Below are 19,698 nucleotides of genomic sequence, written 5' to 3'. Positions count from 1 at the left end.
GACAGAGACCTGCTGGAGAGTCCAAGGGAGAGCCAGGAGGATGCTTAGGGGCCTTGAGCATCTCCCCTGGGAAGAGACACTGAGAGCCCTGGGGCTGTTTGGTCTGGAGAAGAGAAGGCTGAGAGGGATCTGATCAATGTCTATCAATAGCTGAGGGCTGGGGGGCACGGGGAGGGGGCCAAGCTCTTGTGGGTGCTGTGCATGAATAAGACAAGAAACAGCAGGTTCAAGCTTGGGCAGAGAAGGTTTCAGCTCAACATGAGGAGAAACTTCTTTACGGTGAGGCTCTCACAGCCCTGGAGCAGGCTGCCCAGGGGGGATTGTGGAGACTCCTGGCTGGAGCCTTTCCAGCCCCCCCGGATGCATTCCTGTGCAGCCTGCCCTGGGTGCTGCTGCTCTGGCAGGGGGCTTGGACTGGATGAGCTCTGGGGGTCCCTTCCAACCCCTGATGTCCTGTGGCACTGTAACAGTTGTTGTCAGATCTTTGTGGCAGAGATGAACTCCCAGCTGCTGCCCAGGCAGGAACAAAATCACGAAGCCGAGCAGCTGGAGAAGGGGACACCCCCACTGCCGGTGGTGCGGGGGTCACCGCGCCCGCAGCCAGGGCAAAGTCACCCCAGAGGGCAACTCAAGTCCGCCGCCCTCCGCCCGACACGTTTTCGCTACCGTCTTTCGGAACCTCGGTGACGGCTCCCGAGCCGCCGCCGCTGCTCTCCCTGCGCATCCCATGGGATGGGCTGGAGAAGAAGCCGCCGGGAAGCCCTCGGGGGTGCCTCGGGCACGGCTGCTGCCCAGCACACAGCACCGGCGGAACCCAAACCACCGGGCGCCGCCACTCCCCTACCACCGCCGGAACCGGGCGCTGGCGGCCCCGGGGGCGCGGAAGGGGCGGGGCGGAGCGGGGCCGGGCCGCGCACGCGCACTGTCGGGGCCGCGCACGGTGGGGCCATGGAGCGGTTCGGTGGTGGCGGCGGGCCGGGGGGATACGAGACGGCGACGGAGCAGCTGTCCCGGCAGCAGGAGCGGCACTACCGGCTGCTGTCGGAGCTGCAGACGCTGGTGAAGGCCCTGCCCAGGTGAGCGGAGCGCGGTGGTGCGGGGGGAGCGCGGCGACGGCGGCCGGCGCTGGCACGGAACCGGCGCTGCCCCGGAACCGGCGCTGGCACGGAACCGGCGCTGGCACGGAACCGGCGCTGCCCCGATCCGGGGGCCGGCGCTGACCCGGGGGCCGGTTCCGACAGCTCCTGCCAGCAGCGTCTCTCCTACACGACGCTGAGCGACCTGGCACTGGCGCTGCTGGACGGGACCGTGTTCGAGATCGTGCAGGGCCTGCTGGAGATCCAGCACCTCACCGAGAAGAACCTCTACAGCCAGCGCCTGCAGCTGCACAGCGAGCACCGCGGTGCGGACCGGCCCCGGGCGCGGAAACGCAGCGGGAGGGCGCGGGCCCCGGGGTGGGGGAGCGCCCGGGGAGGGCGCGGGCCCCGGGGTGGGGGAGCGCCCGGGGAGGGCACGGGCCCCGGGGGGCACACGGGGGGTGGACAATGCTGGAGGTGGAGGGCAGGCCCAGGGAGGGACCGGGAGGAAGCAGGCACGCAGGACAGCCCCGAGGGGAGGCCAAGGGGATCCTGGTGAGGAGCAGACCTGGTGGAGGGCGCGGACCTGGGGTGGCACCGGGCAGGGGGAGCAAGTCCAAGGGGGGAACAGGCTCCAGCAGAGGCTGTGGAGGGGCACTGGGCTGGGGCAGGTCCAGGGCAGGAGGAGGGGTGGAGGGGCACCTGGGGGTGGAGATCCCAGGCTGGGATCTGTTGGCTGGAGAGAATACACAGAGGGAGACCTGGAGCAAGGTGTTGGGGACGCTGCAGGGGGGAACGGGTGAAGGGGGGTCTGGAAGAGGGGTGGGGGAACACTGGGTGGCAGTTCTGGGGCACTGGAGGGATGCTGGGCAGGCAGCTCGGGGGCAGCAGGCAGCAAGAGCAGTGTGGGCAGGGGATGGGGATGGGGATGGGGTGGGGGTGATGCTGGGCAGGCAGGTGGTGTGGGCACTGGGGACATGCACAGCTGTACCCTGACCTGCTGCCTGTCCCTGTCCTGCCACAGGGATGAAGCAGGAGCTCTTCCACCGGCACAAGGAGGCCCAGCAGTGCTGCAGGCCACACAACCTGCCCCTGCTCCGGGCTGCCCAGCAGCGGGAGATGGAGGTGAGGGGGGCCTGGCTGGGAACAAACTTCCCAGGGGGGCTCACAGCCCCTTTGCTGCAGCACATCTCCAGTGGGGTTTGACTGTATGTGTGTGTCCCTGCAGGTGGGAGTCACCAGCCTCCCTAGCAGGTCTTGCTAGCACAGGCCTGGACTTGGAGGTCCTCTCCTCTCGGTCTGCCCTTTGTACTCCCAATGAGTTGGAGCCCAGGGGTCTTGCCAGCTAGGATAGCTGTGGTCCAGGTGTGGTCTAGGGGTTGGAAGGGAGTCATGCAGGCTGGCACCTTGATGAGCCTGGGTGGCCTTGGTTGCTCTTCCAGGCCTCACCAGTTCTGTGAAGGGTAGGTGACAGCAGGACTGCTGCCTCTGGAGGAGCTTGGCCTCAGCTGTTGGCTGCTGCTCACACCTTAGCTCCTTGGGAAAAGCCTTTCAGACCTACAGGTTGTGGTCTCCTGGCTTCCAAACACCCAGGAAGCAGGCAGGTCCCAGTGCCTTCCCCTCTGCTTTCTGGAGTGGTTTGCTCTCAGCCCTGGCAAGTGGAGGAGGTGAGGTCTGGGGCTGGCCCTGCTGCCCTCTCTGTGCTCAGGAGGCACTCTGCAGAGCAGGGGTGCTTCAGGAGCTCTCTGCTTTCAGTGAGACTTGAGGAGAAGATGGAAGGCAGGGATTTGCCTTCTTTACCTCCCCCTGGGTTGTTGTCCCTTCCAGGCTGTGGAACAGCGGATCCGGGAGGAGCAGCGAATGATGGACGAGAAGATAGTCCTGGAGCTGGACCAGAAAGTGATAGACCAGCAGAGCACACTGGAGAAGGCTGGGGTGTCTGGCTTCTACATCACCACCAACCCACAGGTTGGTGCTCAGGCACAGGGTGTAAAGTGCAGCCACAGCCTGGGCTGCAGCCAGAGCAGGGAGGGCAGCAGCACAGGGAGGGGATTCTGCCCCTCTGCTCTGCTCAGCCCCCACCTGCAGCACTGCCTCCAGCTCTGGGGCCCCCAGCACAGGAAGGACCTGGAACTCTCAGAGAGGGTTCAGAGGAGGCCATGAAGATGATCAGAGGGCTGGAGAACCTCCCCCATGAGGGCAGGCTGGGAGAGTTGGGGCTGTCCAGCCTGGGGAAGAGAAGGCTTCAAGGAGCTCTTAGAGCAGCCTTCCAGGAGAGCTGGGGAGCAACTTTGGACAAGGGCTGGGAGAGACAGGACAAGGGGCAATGGACTGAAGCTTGAGCAGGGCAGATTGAGACTGGAGATGAGGAGGAAATTCTTGAGAGTGAGGCTGGGGAGACTCTGGCACAGGCTGCCCAGGGAGGCTGTGGCTGCCCCCTCCCTGGAGGTGTTCCAGGCCAGGCTGGATGAGGCCCTGAGCAGCCAGGGCTGGTGGGAGGTGTCCCTGCCCATGGCAGGGGGTTGGAGCTGGATGAGCTTTAAGGTCCCTTCCAACCCAACCTATTCCATGAGGCTATGAAATCTGACAGTGCTTTGTGTTGATAGCTTCACTGCTGCTGTCAGTCAGCTCTGGCTCACTGGGTGAGGCAGGGTGACCCATCCTGGACCTCTCCAGCTGATGAGCAGCATGCCCTGGACAGGCCTAGCTCCAGGCTCCTAATGAAGGAGCAGAGATCCATTAGGCAGGGCAGCATCTCCAGCACCCTGCAGTGGTTTTCCCAGCGTGGAGGAAGGAAACTGCCAGCAGCCTGCAGTGCTGTGACTCCTAAGTGGCTGCAGAGGTTTAGCACTTCTGCTGCTGGCTGAGCTCTGCCAATGGCCTTCAGGAAGCCTTTTTAATTGGACCTCTTGGTAATGCTGGCATGTGACTTCCTGGAGATGATGCCCTCAGGCTGTGAGCAGATTGTGCTTGGTTTCCCCAGTGGCTGCTCTCAGAGCTGTGAGCTGTGGCCTGGCTTCCTCTCTGCTGTCCTGAGGCCACCACAACAATGCAAAGGTGAAGCCTGCAGAGTCTCCTGATGTGAGGGAAGCTGCCAGGGGATGCAGTCAGGCTGTTCCCAGCACTGCTTTCCAGCTGTGGGAGCAGGCAGCTCAAGCACAGTCACAGGATCAGAGGATGTCAGGGGCTGGAAGGGACCTCCAAAGGTCATCCAGCCCAAGCCCCCTGCCAGAGCAGGAGCAGAGACTCCAGCACAGGGCACACAGAACACATCCAGATGGGGCTGGAGAGGCTCCAGAGCAGGAGACTCCACAACCTCTCTGGGCAGCCTGCTCCAGGGCTCTGGGAGCCTCCCAGGGCAGAAGTTCCTCCTCCTGCTGAGCTGCAACCTCCTGTGCTGGAGGCCATTGTCCCTTGGCCTATGCCAGGCTGCAGCTGAGCAGAGCCTGTGCCCTGCCTCCTGCCCCCCAGCCCTCAGAGATTTAGAGGCATTGATTAAATCCCCTCCCAGCTTTCTCCTCTGCAGCCTCAGCAGCCCCAGTCCAGCAGGCATTTCCTAAAGCCCACACAATTCCTGCCTCTGCAGCCTTCAACAAGCTTCTCATTCTTCCCCTCAGCTGGAACAGTGGAAGCAGCTCTGTCTCTGCCCTCCTGCCCCTCTCTTTCATGTTATTTTTGTCAGCAGCCACCCACAGCAGGGCTCCTGATGCCTGCCTTTGGTTATCTTTGCCTGTGCGGTAGCTGGGAGCAGCCTCAGACCTTGGCTGCCATCCGTGAGCAGGCTGCCCAGGGAGGCTGTGGATGTCCCCTGCCTGGAGGTGTTCCAGGCCAGGCTGGATGAGGCCTTGAGCAGCCAAGTCTCGCTGAGAGGTGTCCCTCCCATGGCAGGGAGGATGGAGGAGATGACCTCTGAGGTCCCTTGCAACCTGAGCCGTTCTCTGGGGACAGGACTGCCCCGGGCTGTAGAGATGCTTCAGGCAGCTGAAGCCCCTGGTTCCCATCTTGGTGCTCACTCTTCTGTTCCCTAAAGGTTAGCAGCTCCTGAGTGGGTGGCAGCAGCCAGCCCTTCCTGCTTCCTGCAGCAGGGAACAGGATCATCTTCTGCCTTCTCTCCCTTCTGCAGGAGCTGACTCTGCAGATGAATCTGCTGGAGCTGATCCGGAAGCTGCAGCAGAAGGAAGCTGAGGCCAAGAGAGCTTTTTCCTGAGGAGCAAACCTGCTGCTTACCTCCCAGCTTCCTTCTGCCTTCCCTCCAGGAGGAGGCTGGGCATGCCTTTGCTTTCTGCTGTGGTGGGGAGAGGCTGTAGGAGGAGCAGCTGAGGCCCTTAGATAACCTTAGAGCTGGGGCAAGCAGACCCCCAGCCTGTGGGGGTGGTTGGGGAGGGCCAGGCTGCTCCCCAGGCCTCAGAGCAAGCTGGTGCTGGACACTTTGCTGGGGTGAGGGACCCGATGGGGACTCGTCTGCAGCACTCAGGAGGAGTGTGCTGATCCAGGCAGCAAACCCAGCCCAGCCACAGGTGGGAAGAGAGGCTGGGCAGGAGCAGCCTGATCTCCATTGGGCCTGAGCAGGTGTCTGGCAGGGGTCTGGCAGGGCTGAGTAGCTGCCACATCAGACCCAGCCCTCACCATCTGGTGCCACCAGGCCACGGCAGACGGTTGGCAGCTGGAGGGAAAAGTCCAGAGGCTATCTCCAGGGTGCTTTTGTGTGAGACAGAAGCAGCCTCTGCAGCAGGCAGATCCTTCCCAGAGAGCCCTCAAGGTGGGTATCAGCACCAGCTTCATTCAGGGGAGGCTTTGGGGGCTCTGCCCACCTTTGCTGGGCTCCATTCTCAGTGTGCCCACCCAGCTCCAACGTCTGGGAACCCCTGAGGGCTTTTGCTTTGTTGCTTTCAACCAGTTCCCAAATGGAGAGCAATAAAAGCTCCTGTCCTGCTTCTGGGGCTGCCAGTGACTGCCCTGGCGTTTGTCCATCCTTGCTTGGTGACTGTGGGCCTTGGAGTGTGCTGGGGGGGGGGGAGCCTGGAGTGTCCCTGAGACCTTGGGGCTGAGCTGATGACTCAAAGGCTGAGATGCAGCCCCCAGGGCCACCTGCACAGGAGCTGGGACACTTGCTGAGAACCTGGTAAGGAATCCAGTACCTGAAGGGCTCCAGGAGAGCTGGGGAGGGACTTTTGACAAGGGCTGGGAGGGACAGGATGAGGACAATGGATTGGAGCTGGAGGAGGACAGATTGAGACTGGAGATGGGGAGGAAATTCTTGACAGGGAGAGGTTGGGCAGTCTCTGGCACAGCTGTCCAGGGAGGCTGTGGCTGCCCCCTGCCTGGAGGTGTTCTAGGCCAGGCTGGATGAAGCCCAGAGCAGCCTGGGCTGGTGGGAGGTGTCCCTGCCCATGGCAGGGGCTTGGCACTGGGTGAGCTTTAAGGTCCCTTCCAACCCAACCCATTCTGTGCCTTGCCTCAAGGGAGCACTGGGGCAGGGCTGGGGACAGTGCTGGCTGCCAGGTTGGTGCAGGGCAGCATCTGGAAACCTCTGTTCTTCACCAGTGGCACCTCCCAGAGGGACCCTCCTGTCCTGACGTGAACTCTCCTGTTGCTGGAGCAGCAGCAGAGCTGGTGGTGTGGCTGGAGAAGCCTGAGGGCAACGAATCACAGGCTCAGAGAATGGCTGGAGTTGGAAAGGATCTTAAAGCTCACCCAGTGCCAACCCCCTGCCAGGGGCAGGGACACCTCCCACCAGCACAGGCTGCTCAGGGCCTCATCCAGCCTGGCCTTGAACACCTGCAGGGAGGAGGCAGCCACAGCCTCCCTGGGCAGCCTGTGCCAGGCTCTCCCCACCCCTCCCTGTCAAGAATTTCTTCCCCAGGTCAGGGTTGCAGCCAGGGGGTTCAGCCCCACTTCAGTGCCCTGAGCCCCAAGGAGCTGAGCTCACCTTGGCTCAGAGCTGGCCACTGCCTGCCCTGCTGCCATCCCTCCCCGAGGTCACGGTGCTGGCTGGTGGCTGTGCCGCTCCAGCACTGCCATGACAACAGCAGCTCGCAGGCTTCCTGCTGCCAGCAGCTGGCTGCAGATAGCTCTGCCAGGCAGCAGCCCCTGCTGCAATTTTCCATGCCTGTGGTCAGGTTGTGTTTCAGGAAGGTTTCCACACGCAGTGCTGAGCAGCAGCAGGGTGGCCAAAGGTGGTTAACTGGTGGGGAAGGTCTTCAGAGCCTGGAGTTCCCTGGGGTAGCTCCTGATCAGGGGGATGGGATCGGCATCATCCCCCTGCAGGAAAACAGGCTGCCCCCCCCCCCGGCCTTGCTGGGCACCCACAGGGATGGTTTTTTCCCCAGCCAAGAGCCTTGGTGTCGCTAGAGGCCCCCCCCGGCTCCTCCCTTGTGGTTCAGGCTGCAAGGCTCCAGCGCAGCACCTGCACCCCAGGGGCGGGGGTCGTGAGGACCGCCCCGGACCGCGACCAGAGCCCTGCCCAAGGTCTGTCACCCCTGGTTACCGCCACCTCCGCTCCCGGCTCCGGGGGCGACGAAAACCGGGCGCCGGGGCCGGCACCGCCCGCGCCGTGCCCCCGTAGCATCCTCGCCCTGGGGCCGGGAGCAGCCCGGTTCCGGCGGCCGCCGCCTCGGCTCTGGCCCCCGAGGGGCTCCCGCAGCACCGCGCCGGGCCCCCGCCCTTCCGCCGGGCCGGGAGGCGGAGCCGGAGCGGGGCCGGGAGGCGGCGGCGGCGCGGAGCAGGTGCGGGCCGGGGCCGCTGAGGAGCTGCGCGGTGTCCCCGGCCGCGCCCGCACAGGTGAGCAGCGACCCCTCCGTGCACCGGGAGCGACCCCGGGGCTGTGCTCGGGGCGCGGATGGAGAGCGAGGCCGGGATGGGGTCGGGGCTCGGCACTGCCCGGGGACCGGCGTCGCGCCGGGGCCCCGAACAGGGGCGGAACTTTCCCCGCTCCCCCTTCGGGGTGAATCCGGTGCTGAGCATCCCCTCGCACAAACACCCCGACACGGGGGTCGCCAGCACGGGGGTCCCCCGGGGGGATGCTCGCTTGCCATCAGGCTCCAGGTGCTGCCTGGCTGGGGTGGGACACGCCGGCCCCTCCGCCTCGGGGACTCGGACGTGGGCGGCGAGCGGGGCTGGAGGCGTCTCGGCCACCGCGGGCGCTGCCAACAGGCTCCTTGTCCCCGTGGCTGCCCTCGGGTCACGGTGGCCTTTCAGGACCTTTGGCCTCGGAGGGACAGGGACCAGACAGCAGCTGCACCGAGCAGCACCAGAGCCTCGGGAGCGGGACCCGAGCTGGGGGTGTGGGGAGCACGCACCTGACACGGGGGGGAGAGCGGCTGGAAGGGGACACATCCCCCAAACCACCACCCACCCCACGGAGCAGCCGTGGAGCAACACCTGAAGGTCTCCAGAGCTGTGTCCTCCTGCTCTCCTGGCAGCAGCTGCCAGCTGGAGCATGTCCTCAGGCGCTGAAGGTGTTCCCTGGTCTGGCTGGGGACATCCTCCTCCTCTCTGGGGCCGCCGTGGGCTGCTTGCTGCATCCCTCCAGCCGCCCCTGGGCTTTCCCTGGGGGAAGCAGCAAGATGCTGGGAGCATAGAGCTCCTCAGAAGCCCTTCGGTGGGCTCCTGGCACACCAGGGAGAAGGTCAGGTAGATGTTGAAGAAGGTGGAGGGGAAGCAGCAAAGAAGCCTCCAGCAGGGTCAGAGCAGCTGGGGCTGGCCTCAAAGGCAGCTCTGGTAGAAACAGAAAAGCCTGGGAGGTGCTGCCCCTGGGGTGCTGGAGGGGCTGAGGGAGCTGGGGTGTTCAGCCTGGAGAGGAGGAGGCTCAGGGGAGACCTCATTGCTCTCCACAACTCCCTGAAGGGAGGCTGCAGCCAGCTGGGGCTTGGTCTCTTCTCCCAGGCACCCAGCACCAGAACAAGAGGACACAGTCTCAAGCTGTGCCAGGGGAAGCTTAGGCTTGACCTTAGCAAGAAGCTCTTCCCAGCAAGAGAGCTTGGGATGTGCTGCCCAGGGAGGGGCTGGGGTCAGCATCCCTGGAGGTGCTTAGGAGCAGCCTGGATGAGGCCCTTGGTGCCAGGCTCTGGTTGATCAGTTAGGGTTGGGTGGTCAGCTGGAGCTGGTGGTCTTGGAGGTCTCTTCCAGCCTGGCTGACTCTGTGTGCTTCTGTGGTGCTCTCTTGCCTGGCACACAAGCGTGGCTCCCTGCCCAGGCAGGGGTGGCTGTCCCGAGCCACCACCCTGGAGGAGGACACGCTCTGGTGCCGAGGAGCCAGGGGCACCTTCGACGCGCCCCCTCCCCGCCGCCTCCTGCCTCCCCGCAGCAGGGCATCTGACCTCTTCCTGCTCCTCTGCCAGGTCTTCAGGCAAGGGCCTGGGTGCCGCGGGCCCTCCCGGTGCCCGGGGGCAGGCCCCGGTGCCCACCTCCAGCATGGCGAGATGGCTGCCGCGCTCCCCCGACCTGGCCCGCTTCTTCCAGAAGCTCAACCGGGTCAAGACCTTGGAGGCCGACATGATGGAGACCTCCTTCAACAGGTGCCTCTCCACCGTCGACCTGACGCTGCTGGGCATCGGGGGCATGGTGGGCTCCGGGCTGTACGTCCTCACGGGCACCGTGGCCAAGGAGATCGCCGGCCCCGCCGTCATCCTCTCCTTCATCATCGCCGGCTTCGCCTCGCTGCTGGCCGCGCTCTGCTACGCCGAGTTCGGGGCGCGGGTGCCCAAGACAGGCTCCGCCTACATGTTCACCTACGTCTCCGTGGGCGAGATCTGGGCCTTCCTCATCGGCTGGAACGTGCTGCTGGAGTACATGATCGGGGGAGCCGCCGTGGCCAGGGCCTGGAGCGGCTACCTGGACTCCATCTTCAACCACAAGATCAAGAACTTCACCGAGGCCCACGTGGGCGCCTGGCAGGTGCCCTTCCTGGCTCGCTACCCTGACTTCCTGGCCGCCGCCATCCTGCTGGTGGCCACCGCCTTCATCTCCTTCGGGGCCAAGGTCTCCTCCTGGCTCAACCACGTCTTCTCGGCCGTCAGCATGGGCGTCATCCTCTTCATCCTCGTCATGGGCTTCGTCCTGGCGCAGCCCAAGAACTGGAGCGCCCAGGAGGGCGGCTTTGCCCCCTACGGGCTCTCGGGCATCATGGCTGGCACGGCCACCTGCTTCTACGCCTTCGTGGGCTTCGACGTCATCGCGGCCTCCAGCGAGGAGGCCAGGAACCCGCAGAGGGCTGTCCCCAGGGCCATCGCCTTCTCCCTGGGGCTGGCCACCGGCGCCTACATCCTGGTGTCGGTGGTGCTGACCTTGATGGTGCCCTGGCACACGCTGGACCCCGACTCTGCCCTGGCAGACGCCTTCTACAGGAGAGGCTACGCCTGGGCAGGCTTCCTGGTGGCTGCCGGCTCCATCTGCGGTGAGTACGGGCGGCGGCGGCGGGGGGCGCTGCCCACCCCGCTCCTGAGGTGTGGGGAGGGGGCGCCGGGAAGCCGGGAGGCGTGGGTCTGACGTGGTCCTGCCTGTCCCTCAGCCATGAACACAGTCCTGCTGAGCAACCTCTTCTCCTTGCCCCGCATCGTCTACGCCATGGCCGAGGACGGGCTCTTCTTCCAGGTCTTCTCCCGCGTGCACCCCCGCACGCAGGTGCCCGTCGTCGGCATCGTGGTCTTCGGGCTGCTCATGGCCCTGCTGGCCCTGGTCTTTGACCTGGAGGCCCTGGTGCAGTTCCTGTCCATCGGCACCCTGCTGGCCTACACCTTTGTGGCCGCCAGCATCATCGTCCTGCGCTTCCAGCAGCAGAAGGCGGTCGGTCCGGCGGCGGCGGCCGGCGGCCAGCCCGGCGCCGAGCCCCACGAGAGTCCGGCGGCCGCGGAGCTGAAGCAGTATGAGTCCTTCTCTGACAAGCTCCAGCTGGTGGACAGGGACAAGAGCAAGGAGCATCGGGAGCCGGGGCAGCTGAAGGCAGCTTTCGAGCCCTACCTGGAGTTCCTCAGCGACTTCTACCCGGGGGAGGTGGTGACGGTGGCCGTGGTGACCCTAATGGTCTCTGCCGTCTGCCTCTGCTCCATCCTGGTGTTCGGCAACACCCACCTCCACCTGCCCACCTGGAGCTACTCCCTGCTGCTGGTCCTCTTCAGCCTGGGCTTCTTCCTCAGCCTCCTCCTCATCTGGGCTCACGAGCAGCAGCGCAGCACACAGACCTTCCAGGTACTCCCAGGGGCTGGGGCAGGATCGGTCCCGCTGCCGGGGTTTGGAGGGGTGGGGGCGGCTCTGGTGGGCCCACGGGAGGGGCCAGACGCGGTGGTGTGGTGGAAGCAGCACAGCTGCAGGAGGGGGAGGTCAGCAAGCACCGGGTGTGGTGGCAGCCGCCCGCGGCCCTCCCGTGGTCGCAGCGGTGAGCGCAGTGGTGCTGAGCGCGGTCGGGGTGGACACCAAGGGCTCTGCTGGCCGCTGTGGGGTGGGGAGGGTTTAGTTTCTGCACTAAAGGGCTGTGGGGAGGTGGTTGGTGCCTGTGGCACCACTCTGGGTGCCTGTGGTCCCCGGGAGGAGGCATCCCCAGCATCTCTATGTCCATCCCACAGGATGGCTCCTGCCTGCCCTGGGCTCCATCCTACAGTCCCCCACTCCCCTCCTGCGTCTCCCAACCCCTTCTGCCTCTGGCCTGCCCTTGAGCTCTTCTCCTCAGCCACTTTTGTGCCTCCTGTGCTTCCCCCTGCCCCGGCTCCAGGTTCCAGCCTGTCTGGAGCCTGGTGTGGTGCAGCAGTGTGGATGGTGACAGCAGTGCTCACACCACTGCCCTGCCCTGCCCCTGCCCTGGCTGCTCCAGCAAGGACCACATCTGCTCCAGATGGCACCCAGAGCTTGTTCAGTCCCTGCCAGGGTGTCTCTGGGCTGCTACAGGGCCTGTGCCCACCCTGCCAGCCTGGCACCCAGCTCCAGGCCCCAGAACTGTCCTTTCTCCTGGGATAAAAGAAGTCATTTTCAGGATGCCCAGGGCGGCAGTCACCTTGTCCTCCGTGCTGGCTTTAGTCTCTGTGCTTTAAAGGGTGGGGGGAGGTGGTCCTGCAGGTCTCACCCCCCCTACCCCAACTCCTTTCTGCCACAGATCCCCCTGGTGCCCCTCTCCCCGGCACTGAGCATCGTCCTCAACATCTATCTGATGCTGAAGCTCAGCTACATGACCTGGCTGCGCTTTGCCATCTGGCTGCTCTTAGGTGAGTGCCCCCAGGGCTCTGGGGCTGCTCTAGGGAGGGGGGAACTGGGCTTGCCCTGGCACCAGCTGGCTGCTTTGGGGATAGGGAACTTGGACTGCCCTGGCACCAGCCAGCCCCTTTGGGGAGAGGGAACTTGGACTGCCCTAGCACCAGCCAGCCCCTTTGGGGAGAGGGAACTTGGACTGCCCTGGCACCAGCTGGCTGCTTTGGGGAGAGGGAACTTGGACTGCCCTGGCACCAGCCAGCCCCTTTGGGGAGAGGGAACTTGGACTGCCCTGGCACCAGCCAGCCCCTTTGGGGAGAGGGAGCTGAGCTTGTCCTGGCCCTGCCTGGCTGCCTCAGCAGCTCTCCTCACCCCGTGCTGGGTCTGGAAGTGCATCGTGCCCCTTTCTTCCCCCCGTTGCCCTTTGCTCACACAAGCTGAGGTCTCCCAGCATCTCCCTGCTGCTCTCTGGTTTCTGGAGCTGCCCTGCCCCCGAGGCAGCTCCCTGGAGCTCAGGAAGTCCTTCCAGCAAGGAGAAAGGGGATGCCTCACCCCCTCCCACCTCGCTCTCCTCCCCCTCCTTTTCCACCATCCCCGCGGGGGGAGCAGCAGAAGCCTCCGCAGGTGACCAGGTCGTGGTGGTCTCCCCGGTGCGGTGGCTCCTGCTGCTCGCCGGCCCGGGGGGGCAGCCGGGCCCACGCCAGCTCTCTCGTCCCCGTGTGTCCCCCCTGCAGGCCTGCTGGTGTACTTTGGCTACGGCATCTGGCACAGCAAGGAGAACCTGCGGGAGCCGCGGGCGCAGCGCCTCAGCGCCCGCTACGTGGTGTTCCCCAGCGGCAGCCTGGAGGAGCGGCTCCAGGCCGTCCAGCCCGGTGCCCAGCCCGCCCCCGAGCTGCCGGACACCCACACCGAGGAGGACGGCAAGAGATGACAGCCCCCAGGGCCTGGGGGGCACCTGGCTATGGGAGCATTCGGATCCTTTCCCCACAGCAGAGGACAGCCTCCTCCTCTTCCTCCTCCTCCTCCTCTTCCTCTTCCTCTTCCTCCTCCTCCTTCTCCTTCTCCTTCTCTTTCTCCTCCACCTCTTCCTGGTCCCTTTGGACGTGTGGCTCCAGCTGGAGGTGGTGAAGGTGTTGCCCTTCCCTGCTCCACTCTTCACAGAGGGTGGGGTGGGGCTGGCTCCTTCCCCTCCTCATCCTCAGCACTCAGGAGCTGGAGCCCAGCTCAGTGCCTGCCCTGCTCACCACAAGCTTTGTTCTCACCACCTTTCCCCAAAGCAGCAAATCTCCTTCCTGCTGGTCTGGCTGCACAGCTGGGGGTGCAGAGTCTCCTCAGGGACCAGGGCAGGCAAGCCCGGGGGGGGTCTCATGCTGGCTGCATCCCTGCCTCCTGCTCAGCCCACCTGTGGAAGGAGGCAGGGGCCAAGGGTGCTCCCCCACTGGCATCATCCCTGCTGTCCCCACCTCCCACAGGGCTGGGGCTGAGGAGCAGCTGGTGACATGAGATGGAGAAGGGACATGGCCAGAGCCAGGGGCTGGGCAGGGACCCTGGCACAGGCTGGCACAGCAGGAGCCCAACTGCATCTCCCCATCAGCAGTGGCAGGGTAGACTGGGGGCCATGCCTGGCTGTAAGGTCAGGCCAGGACCAGACTCTTGCCCCAGCCCTGAGCTGGGTGTGGGTGCTCAGGACTCCAGATTTGCTGCCTTGTCCCTGGAGGTCCCCAGCAGCATCCCTGGCCTGGCCTGGGCTGCTTGGAGCCAGTTCCTCCCTTGCCCTGCACCCCAGCAACGCAGCCTGCACTGCCACCCACCCTGGCATGGAGGGGCTCAGCTGCCAGTGATGCCCCTCCCTGGCTCCCTGCAGCTCAGGATGGGCTCTGCAGATGCTTTCTGGTACTGTCAGCATCCCCATGCTCTGAGACTGACCCCAGGGTTGTTGGGGGGGGTCCCCATCACCACTGCAGCAGCCTCCTCTGGCTGCTTTGCCCCTGGGCAGCCTGCAGCAGAACGAAGGGAGAGTTTTGCCATGTGTTGGAAGAGCCACGTGGAGGGAGCAAGGCTGTCAGGCTGCCAGGCCTAGCAGCACGGACACCCTGCTCCCCACAGCCCTGCTGGACATGCTCACTGCCCCCTGCATCCTGCAAGCAGCCAGGGGCTGTGGCCAAGCTGGGCCCTTGGCTCCTTTCTGGCCAGTCCCTGGTGGGGGCAAGAGGGGCTGTGGAGGTCTGTCCCACCCTCTGGCTCCCTGCTGAAGCCCTGTGTCTGCCAGCGCTGCTCCACCTCACCCCTCTGCTGCTGCTGCCAGCTGAGCAGCACGTCCCCAGCGTGCTGTGGCCCTGCTTGGCACCAATGTGTAGTGGCTTGTGAGCGAGGGGCTGACTCAGTCACCCTCATAAACACTGGTTCTGTGATGGCTCTGCTTGTCTGTGCTGTGTGTCCTGGACCAGGAGGCCCTGTGGGGAGGCTGCTCCCCTAGCTGATGCTCAGAAAAGCCTCCTGAAGCCCTGGGGAAGGGAAGGCTCCTGCTGCCCTCTGCCACTCTGCAGCCACGTCCCTCCTGAGCCCTGCAAGGGAAGCTGCAGGCTGTGCCCAGGGTGTGCAGACCCTGCCTGTGGCATGCAGGCTCTACCCCTGGTGTTCTGTGTAAACATGGATCAGGTCCCCTCAGCCTTCCCCTCTGCAGACTCAGCAGCCCCAGGGCTCTCAGCCTTTCTCCCCAGCAGAGATCTTCAGTCCCTTCATCATCCTCAGAGCCTCTGCTGGACTCTCTCCAGCAGGTCTCTGTCCCTCTTGAGCTGAGGGGCCCAGAACTGGACATAATATTCCAGGTGTGGCCTCAGCAGGACAGAGCAGAGGGGCAGGAGAGCCTCCTTTAACCTGCTGGCCACACCCCAGGACCCATTGGCCTTGGCCACAGGGGCACATTGCTGGCCCATGGAGAACTTCTTGTCCACCAGGACTCCAGGGTCCTTCTCTGGGGAGCTGCCTCCCAGCAGCTCACCTCCTAACCTGTGTCCTGTCAGCAGGAGAATAAATTCACACAGCCAGCCTAAGCCCCTGCAGCTGGACATCAGCTGGGCATCAGCTGGGCATCAGCTGGGCATGGTCCTGCCAGATCCAACCCCCAGCCTCCTCCATGTGCAGCTCCAGGAAGCAGGAGACAGCCACTTGTTTCTCTGGTGGCTGCTGCTGCCCTGCTGTGCCAGAGGGAGCAGCTTCCTCCTGGTCAGCTTCAGAGGGGGAAGCTGGAGTCGGCGTTGTGGGGCTGCAGGCAGTGAGCTGCTGAGCCTGGCTGCCTGCGTGGCAGTCGAGCCTCTCACCACGCACCAGTATCTAGGTCAGTGGCAGAGTGGGTTGGGAGCTGGGGCTGCAGGGACCTGGAAGGGATTTAGGGGCCCTGGGGGCAGCAGCAGCTCCAGCACACGGGGCTGGGCTAAGAGGGTTAAGTGATCCTGGGCTGCTAATCCCCCTCCCCCCGGGGGGAGCTTGGCAGTGGGCAGGGCTGAGCCTCACCAGGGATGCTGCAGGACAAGAGGAGCCAGGAGGGCACCACCGCTGCTCTGCTGGGCCCTGGGGGTTGAGCTCCCCCGAAGGAGGTGCAGGGGGGACAAGGAGAAACACAGGTGGAGAATGGGAGTCATAAAATCATTCTGGCTGGGAGAGACCTTTAAGATCTTCAAGTCCAACCCTTGCCCCAGCACTGCTCAGGGCACCACCAAACCCTGGCCCTCAGCACCACCTCTCCAGGGCTTTGAAACCCCTCCAGGCATGGAGACTGCACCATTGTCTTGGGCAGCCTGGGCCAGGCCTGGACAGCCCTTTGGGGAAGAAACTGTTCCTCATCTCCAGCTCCCTTGGTGCAACCTGATGCTGTTTCCTCTCGTCCTATCACTTGTCCTTAGGAGTAGAGACCAAGCCCAGCTGGCTCCAACCTCCTTTCAGGGAGCTGTAGAGATCCAAAAGGTCTCCCTCAGCCTTCTCTCCAGGCTGAACACCCCCAGCTCCCTCAGCTGCTCCTCCCTGCTGGGGATGCTGCTCACCACCCTGTGCCCTGCAGAGACACTGCAGCAGGTTGTGCTCCCCCCAGGCACAGCTCAGGGAGGGGCTGCACCCAGCCCAGCTCCACTCATGGCCAGATGGGGCTGAGCTGCACCCTAGGTGGTACCTGCCTGGGTGACACTGGCAGCCTGCTAGCACTTGAAGGAGGCCTGCAAGAAAGCTGGGGAGGGATTGCTGACAAGGGCTGGGAGAGCCAGGGCGAGGGACAATGGCTTGGAGCTTGAGGAGGGCAGATTGAGGCTGGAGATGAGGAGGAAATTCTTTGCAGTGAGGCTGGGGAGACTCTGGCACAGGCTGCCCAGGGAGGCTGTGGCTATCCCCTGCCTGGAGGTGCTCAGGGCCAGGCTGGATGAGGCCCTGAGCAATCTGGGGCTGGTGGGAGCTGTCCCTGCCCATGGCAGGGGGCTGGCACTGGATGCTCTTGAAGGTCCCTTCCAACCCAACCCATTCTGTGGTTCTGTGATCATCTTGCAGCCCACACAAGCCACAGTGACACAAACTGTGGGAGCTCCTGCTGGGATCAGCACGGGGTGGGAGCTGCTGGTGCAGCCCAAACTGCTCCAGAGACAGTTTAGCCACACTGAAACAGGCAGGTGCTGAGCCCTCTGCACATCTGAGCCCTGAGGGAGGAAAAGGGGAGCCCCAAGTCCTGGAGGAGGGTGGTGGGCTGGTGCCCAAGAGAGAGCAGCTCAGTGATGCCTTAATTAAATCACTTCCCAGCCTCGTGTTTCTAAATGTTCCCTGCCTGCCTCCCCCTCAGCTCTGAAGGCAGCACAGACTGAAGGCAGGGCTGGCTCAGGCTGGCTGTAAGTAATCCTCTGTTATCCCCTGCTGTCCTCCCCTCCTCCTCCTGCAGGCACAGCCAGAGGATGAGGTAAGCAGCAGCTCCGTCCCTGAGATGCCAGCAGCAGGTATCTGCTCCTTCCACCAGCCGGAGGTCCAGCGGGGCACGGAAAGGCAGCACAGCCCCCGAGTCCTGTTGCCTCCTTGCCCCTCCCTCAAGAACCGGAGAGGTGTCCAAAGCAGGGCAGGAGGCCTTCTGCTTGTATCTCAGCAGTGCCTGCAGCCTGCCTGGGAGCCACAGCGCTGCCCTGTCCCGCCAGAGGGTGCAGAGATGCTCTGAGGAGCTGCACAGCCCCTCCAGGACCAGCAGCACAAGGCTGTCCCCCGGGACACAGGCACAGCAGCAGCAGCTCACCTCCAGCAGCACAGAGGCCACTCTGCAAGCACAGAGCCTCGAAAGGCAGGAGGATAAATGCTCCCCACGTGCACAGGAGACAAGGAACAGATTTAACACTGTCCTGAAGGAGGGTTAGGGAAGGGACAGGAAACACTTCCTCACTGCGCTGGCAGCCCCAGCTCTCCCAGCCTGTCCCACAGGGGAGGTTCTGCAGCCTCTGCTCATCTCTGTGGCCTCCTCTGGAGCCTCTCCAGCAGCTCCAGGTCCTTCTTGTGCTGGGGGCCCCAGAGCTGGAGGCAGTGCTGCAGGTGGGGGCTGAGCAGAGCAGAGCAGAGGGCAGAATCCCCTCCCTGTGCTGCTGCTCTCCCTGCAGCTCAGCACTCAGCTGGCTCTGGGCTGCCAGGGACCACTGCTGGCTCCTGGGGACTCTGTCACCCCCTGACAGCCTCCAGGCTGCTCTTGAGCCATTCCTTGCCCAGCCTGGATCTGTGCTGGGGACTCCCTGCCCCAGGTGCAGGACCTTGCACTCTGAAAAGGGAAAGGACTCGAGAGAGGGGCACAAACCCACAGCAGCATGGCCACGGGCAGTGGATGGTTTTACTCTCTTCATTGCAAGGACACTGTGATCCCAGACCAGAGGTGGCTGTTGGGCAGGCAGGGGCCCAAGGCAAGCAGACACCATGGCTTTGAACAGATAAAGCTCCATGTGAGTTCCCAGGACTTAAAAATAGGAGTGAAGACACTTCCCACCCCCAGGCCTCTGGCTGAGGCAGCTGCCCCTCTGCCAGGGACATGCTCCCAGATGGTTGGAAGTTCCTTTAAGCCAAAGTTTTCTGCACTTCCCCTTCCAGGATTTTCACCTGAGGAAAAACAAAAGACATGAAGGCAAAGAGGTGAAGAGTTGAAAGGATGAAGTGCAGGTGTTGAAAGGAAGCTCAGGCTGGTTTGGGCATCTCTCTCTCTGCGTTGCCTCCAGGCAGGCAATGAAACTACAACATAAGAGAGACAGGGATCTCACTGGGGGGGCTGTGAGGATGATGAAGGGCCTGGAACAGCTCTGCTGAGGAGAAAGGCTGAGAGCCCTGGGGCTGGGGAGTCTGGAGAGGAGAAGGCTGAGAGGGGTCCTGGTCAGTGAGGGGTGGGGGTCAGCAGGAAGGTGCCAGGCTCTGGCTGGTGGTGCCCAGGGACAGGACAAGGAACCACAGGGATGACCTGGGACCCAGCAGGTTCCTCCTGAGCATGAGGAGAAAGTTGTTTGGTGTGAGGGTGCTGGAGCCTGGAGCAGGCTGCCCAGAGAGGTTGTGGAGTCTGCTCTGGAGCCTTCCCAGCCCCCCTGGCTGTGCTCCTGGGTGCCCTGCTCTGGCAGGGGTTGGACTGGCTGCTCTCTGGAGCTCCCTTCCAGCCCCTGGCATGCTGTGAGATGATTTTGTTCAGCACCTTGTTTAGCACAAACCAGAAGCTGCTGCACAGCGAGCAGGATGTGTTCCCTGAGCACAGCTTGCAAACAGCAAAGAGGGAGAGGCAATCCAGTCAGGCAGCCAGCCTGCAGCTCCTGCCTGGAGGGCTGAGCACTGCCTCATCCTCCAGCCTGCTCTGCCCTGGCCCCAAGCAGCCAGGTAGCTTCCCACACTCTGTCTCCCCATGCCCTGCCCTGCCTCAGCTCTGGCCTGCAGCCAGCTGGAGCCTGCTGCCCTGTTCTGCTGGCAGAGCTGCCAGCTCTGCTCTCTCTTCACCCCCTCCCAGAGCTTCTGGACCTTTGGGAAGTCTCATCTGCAGGGGTTCTGTGAGGTTCCCATGAGGCAGGAAAGGAATGGGCGTCAGCAAGCACGGGAGCAAGCCATGGCCACGCTTTGAGACCAGAGGAGTGGGGAGAGCAGCAGGAGGTGAGCAGGACAGGGGGCAGAGAAAAACAGCCCCTGGAGCCTTGGAAAGTGAAAAATAATGGGGAGGGGGGAGCAGAACTGAGGGGCATGGCGGGGGCGTGGCAGGGGCGTGGCAGCGCTGCAGAGGGGGTGGCAGAGCTGCTCAGGACGTGGTGAGAGGCGCTCAGGGCAGCCTGGGTCCGTGCCCCGCAGTCTCCGCAGCCCTCTCACCCTCCGCAGCCCTCTCCTCCTCCGCAGCCTCCGCAGCCCCGCAGCCCTCTCACCCTCCGCAGCCCTCTCCTCCTCCGCAGCCCTCTCCTCCTCCGCAGCCCCGCAGCCCTCTCCT

The 19,698-nt window shown here is 64.0% G+C and overlaps 2 protein-coding genes across 2 annotated transcripts; both read left to right on the top strand.

The window, feature by feature from the left end:
* The first annotated feature begins 930 nt into the window (after nt 1-930).
* LOC104309003 (protein DGCR6) lies at nt 931-5,779 on the top strand. Its single transcript, XM_054172816.1, has 5 exons — nt 931-1,076; nt 1,242-1,402; nt 2,101-2,201; nt 2,904-3,044; nt 5,200-5,779. The coding sequence occupies exons 1-5, from the start codon at nt 949-951 to the stop codon at nt 5,281-5,283; spliced, it is 615 nt and encodes a 204-aa protein (XP_054028791.1). The 5' UTR covers nt 931-948; the 3' UTR covers nt 5,284-5,779.
* Nucleotides 5,780-9,418: 3,639 nt separating this feature from the next.
* On the top strand, nt 9,419-13,267 carry SLC7A4 (solute carrier family 7 member 4). Its single transcript, XM_054172811.1, has 4 exons — nt 9,419-10,470; nt 10,585-11,261; nt 12,160-12,268; nt 12,986-13,267. Exons 1-4 carry the CDS (start codon nt 9,489-9,491, stop codon nt 13,180-13,182), a joined length of 1,965 nt encoding a protein of 654 aa, XP_054028786.1. The 5' UTR covers nt 9,419-9,488; the 3' UTR covers nt 13,183-13,267.
* The last annotated feature ends 6,431 nt before the right edge of the window (nt 13,268-19,698 follow it).

This window comes from Dryobates pubescens, chromosome 25 (genome assembly GCF_014839835.1).
Source record: "Dryobates pubescens isolate bDryPub1 chromosome 25, bDryPub1.pri, whole genome shotgun sequence".
Classification (NCBI taxonomy): domain Eukaryota; kingdom Metazoa; phylum Chordata; class Aves; order Piciformes; family Picidae; genus Dryobates; species Dryobates pubescens.
Note: the sequence above shows the minus strand (reverse complement) of the source record. Positions and strands in the feature narration are given on the sequence as shown.

Coding starts and splice junctions, on each gene's coding strand:
- LOC104309003 (XM_054172816.1), top strand. CDS start 949: ATGGAGCGGTTCGGTGGTGGCGGCGGGCCGGGGGGATACGAGACGGCG. Junction 1,403..2,100: donor GCTGCACAGCGAGCACCGCG/GTGCGGACCGGC, acceptor GTCCTGCCACAG/GGATGAAGCAGGAGCTCTTC. Junction 3,045..5,199: donor ACATCACCACCAACCCACAG/GTTGGTGCTCAG, acceptor TCCCTTCTGCAG/GAGCTGACTCTGCAGATGAA.
- SLC7A4 (XM_054172811.1), top strand. CDS start 9,489: ATGGCGAGATGGCTGCCGCGCTCCCCCGACCTGGCCCGCTTCTTCCAG. Junction 10,471..10,584: donor GGCTGCCGGCTCCATCTGCG/GTGAGTACGGGC, acceptor CCTGTCCCTCAG/CCATGAACACAGTCCTGCTG. Junction 12,269..12,985: donor TGCCATCTGGCTGCTCTTAG/GTGAGTGCCCCC, acceptor TCCCCCCTGCAG/GCCTGCTGGTGTACTTTGGC.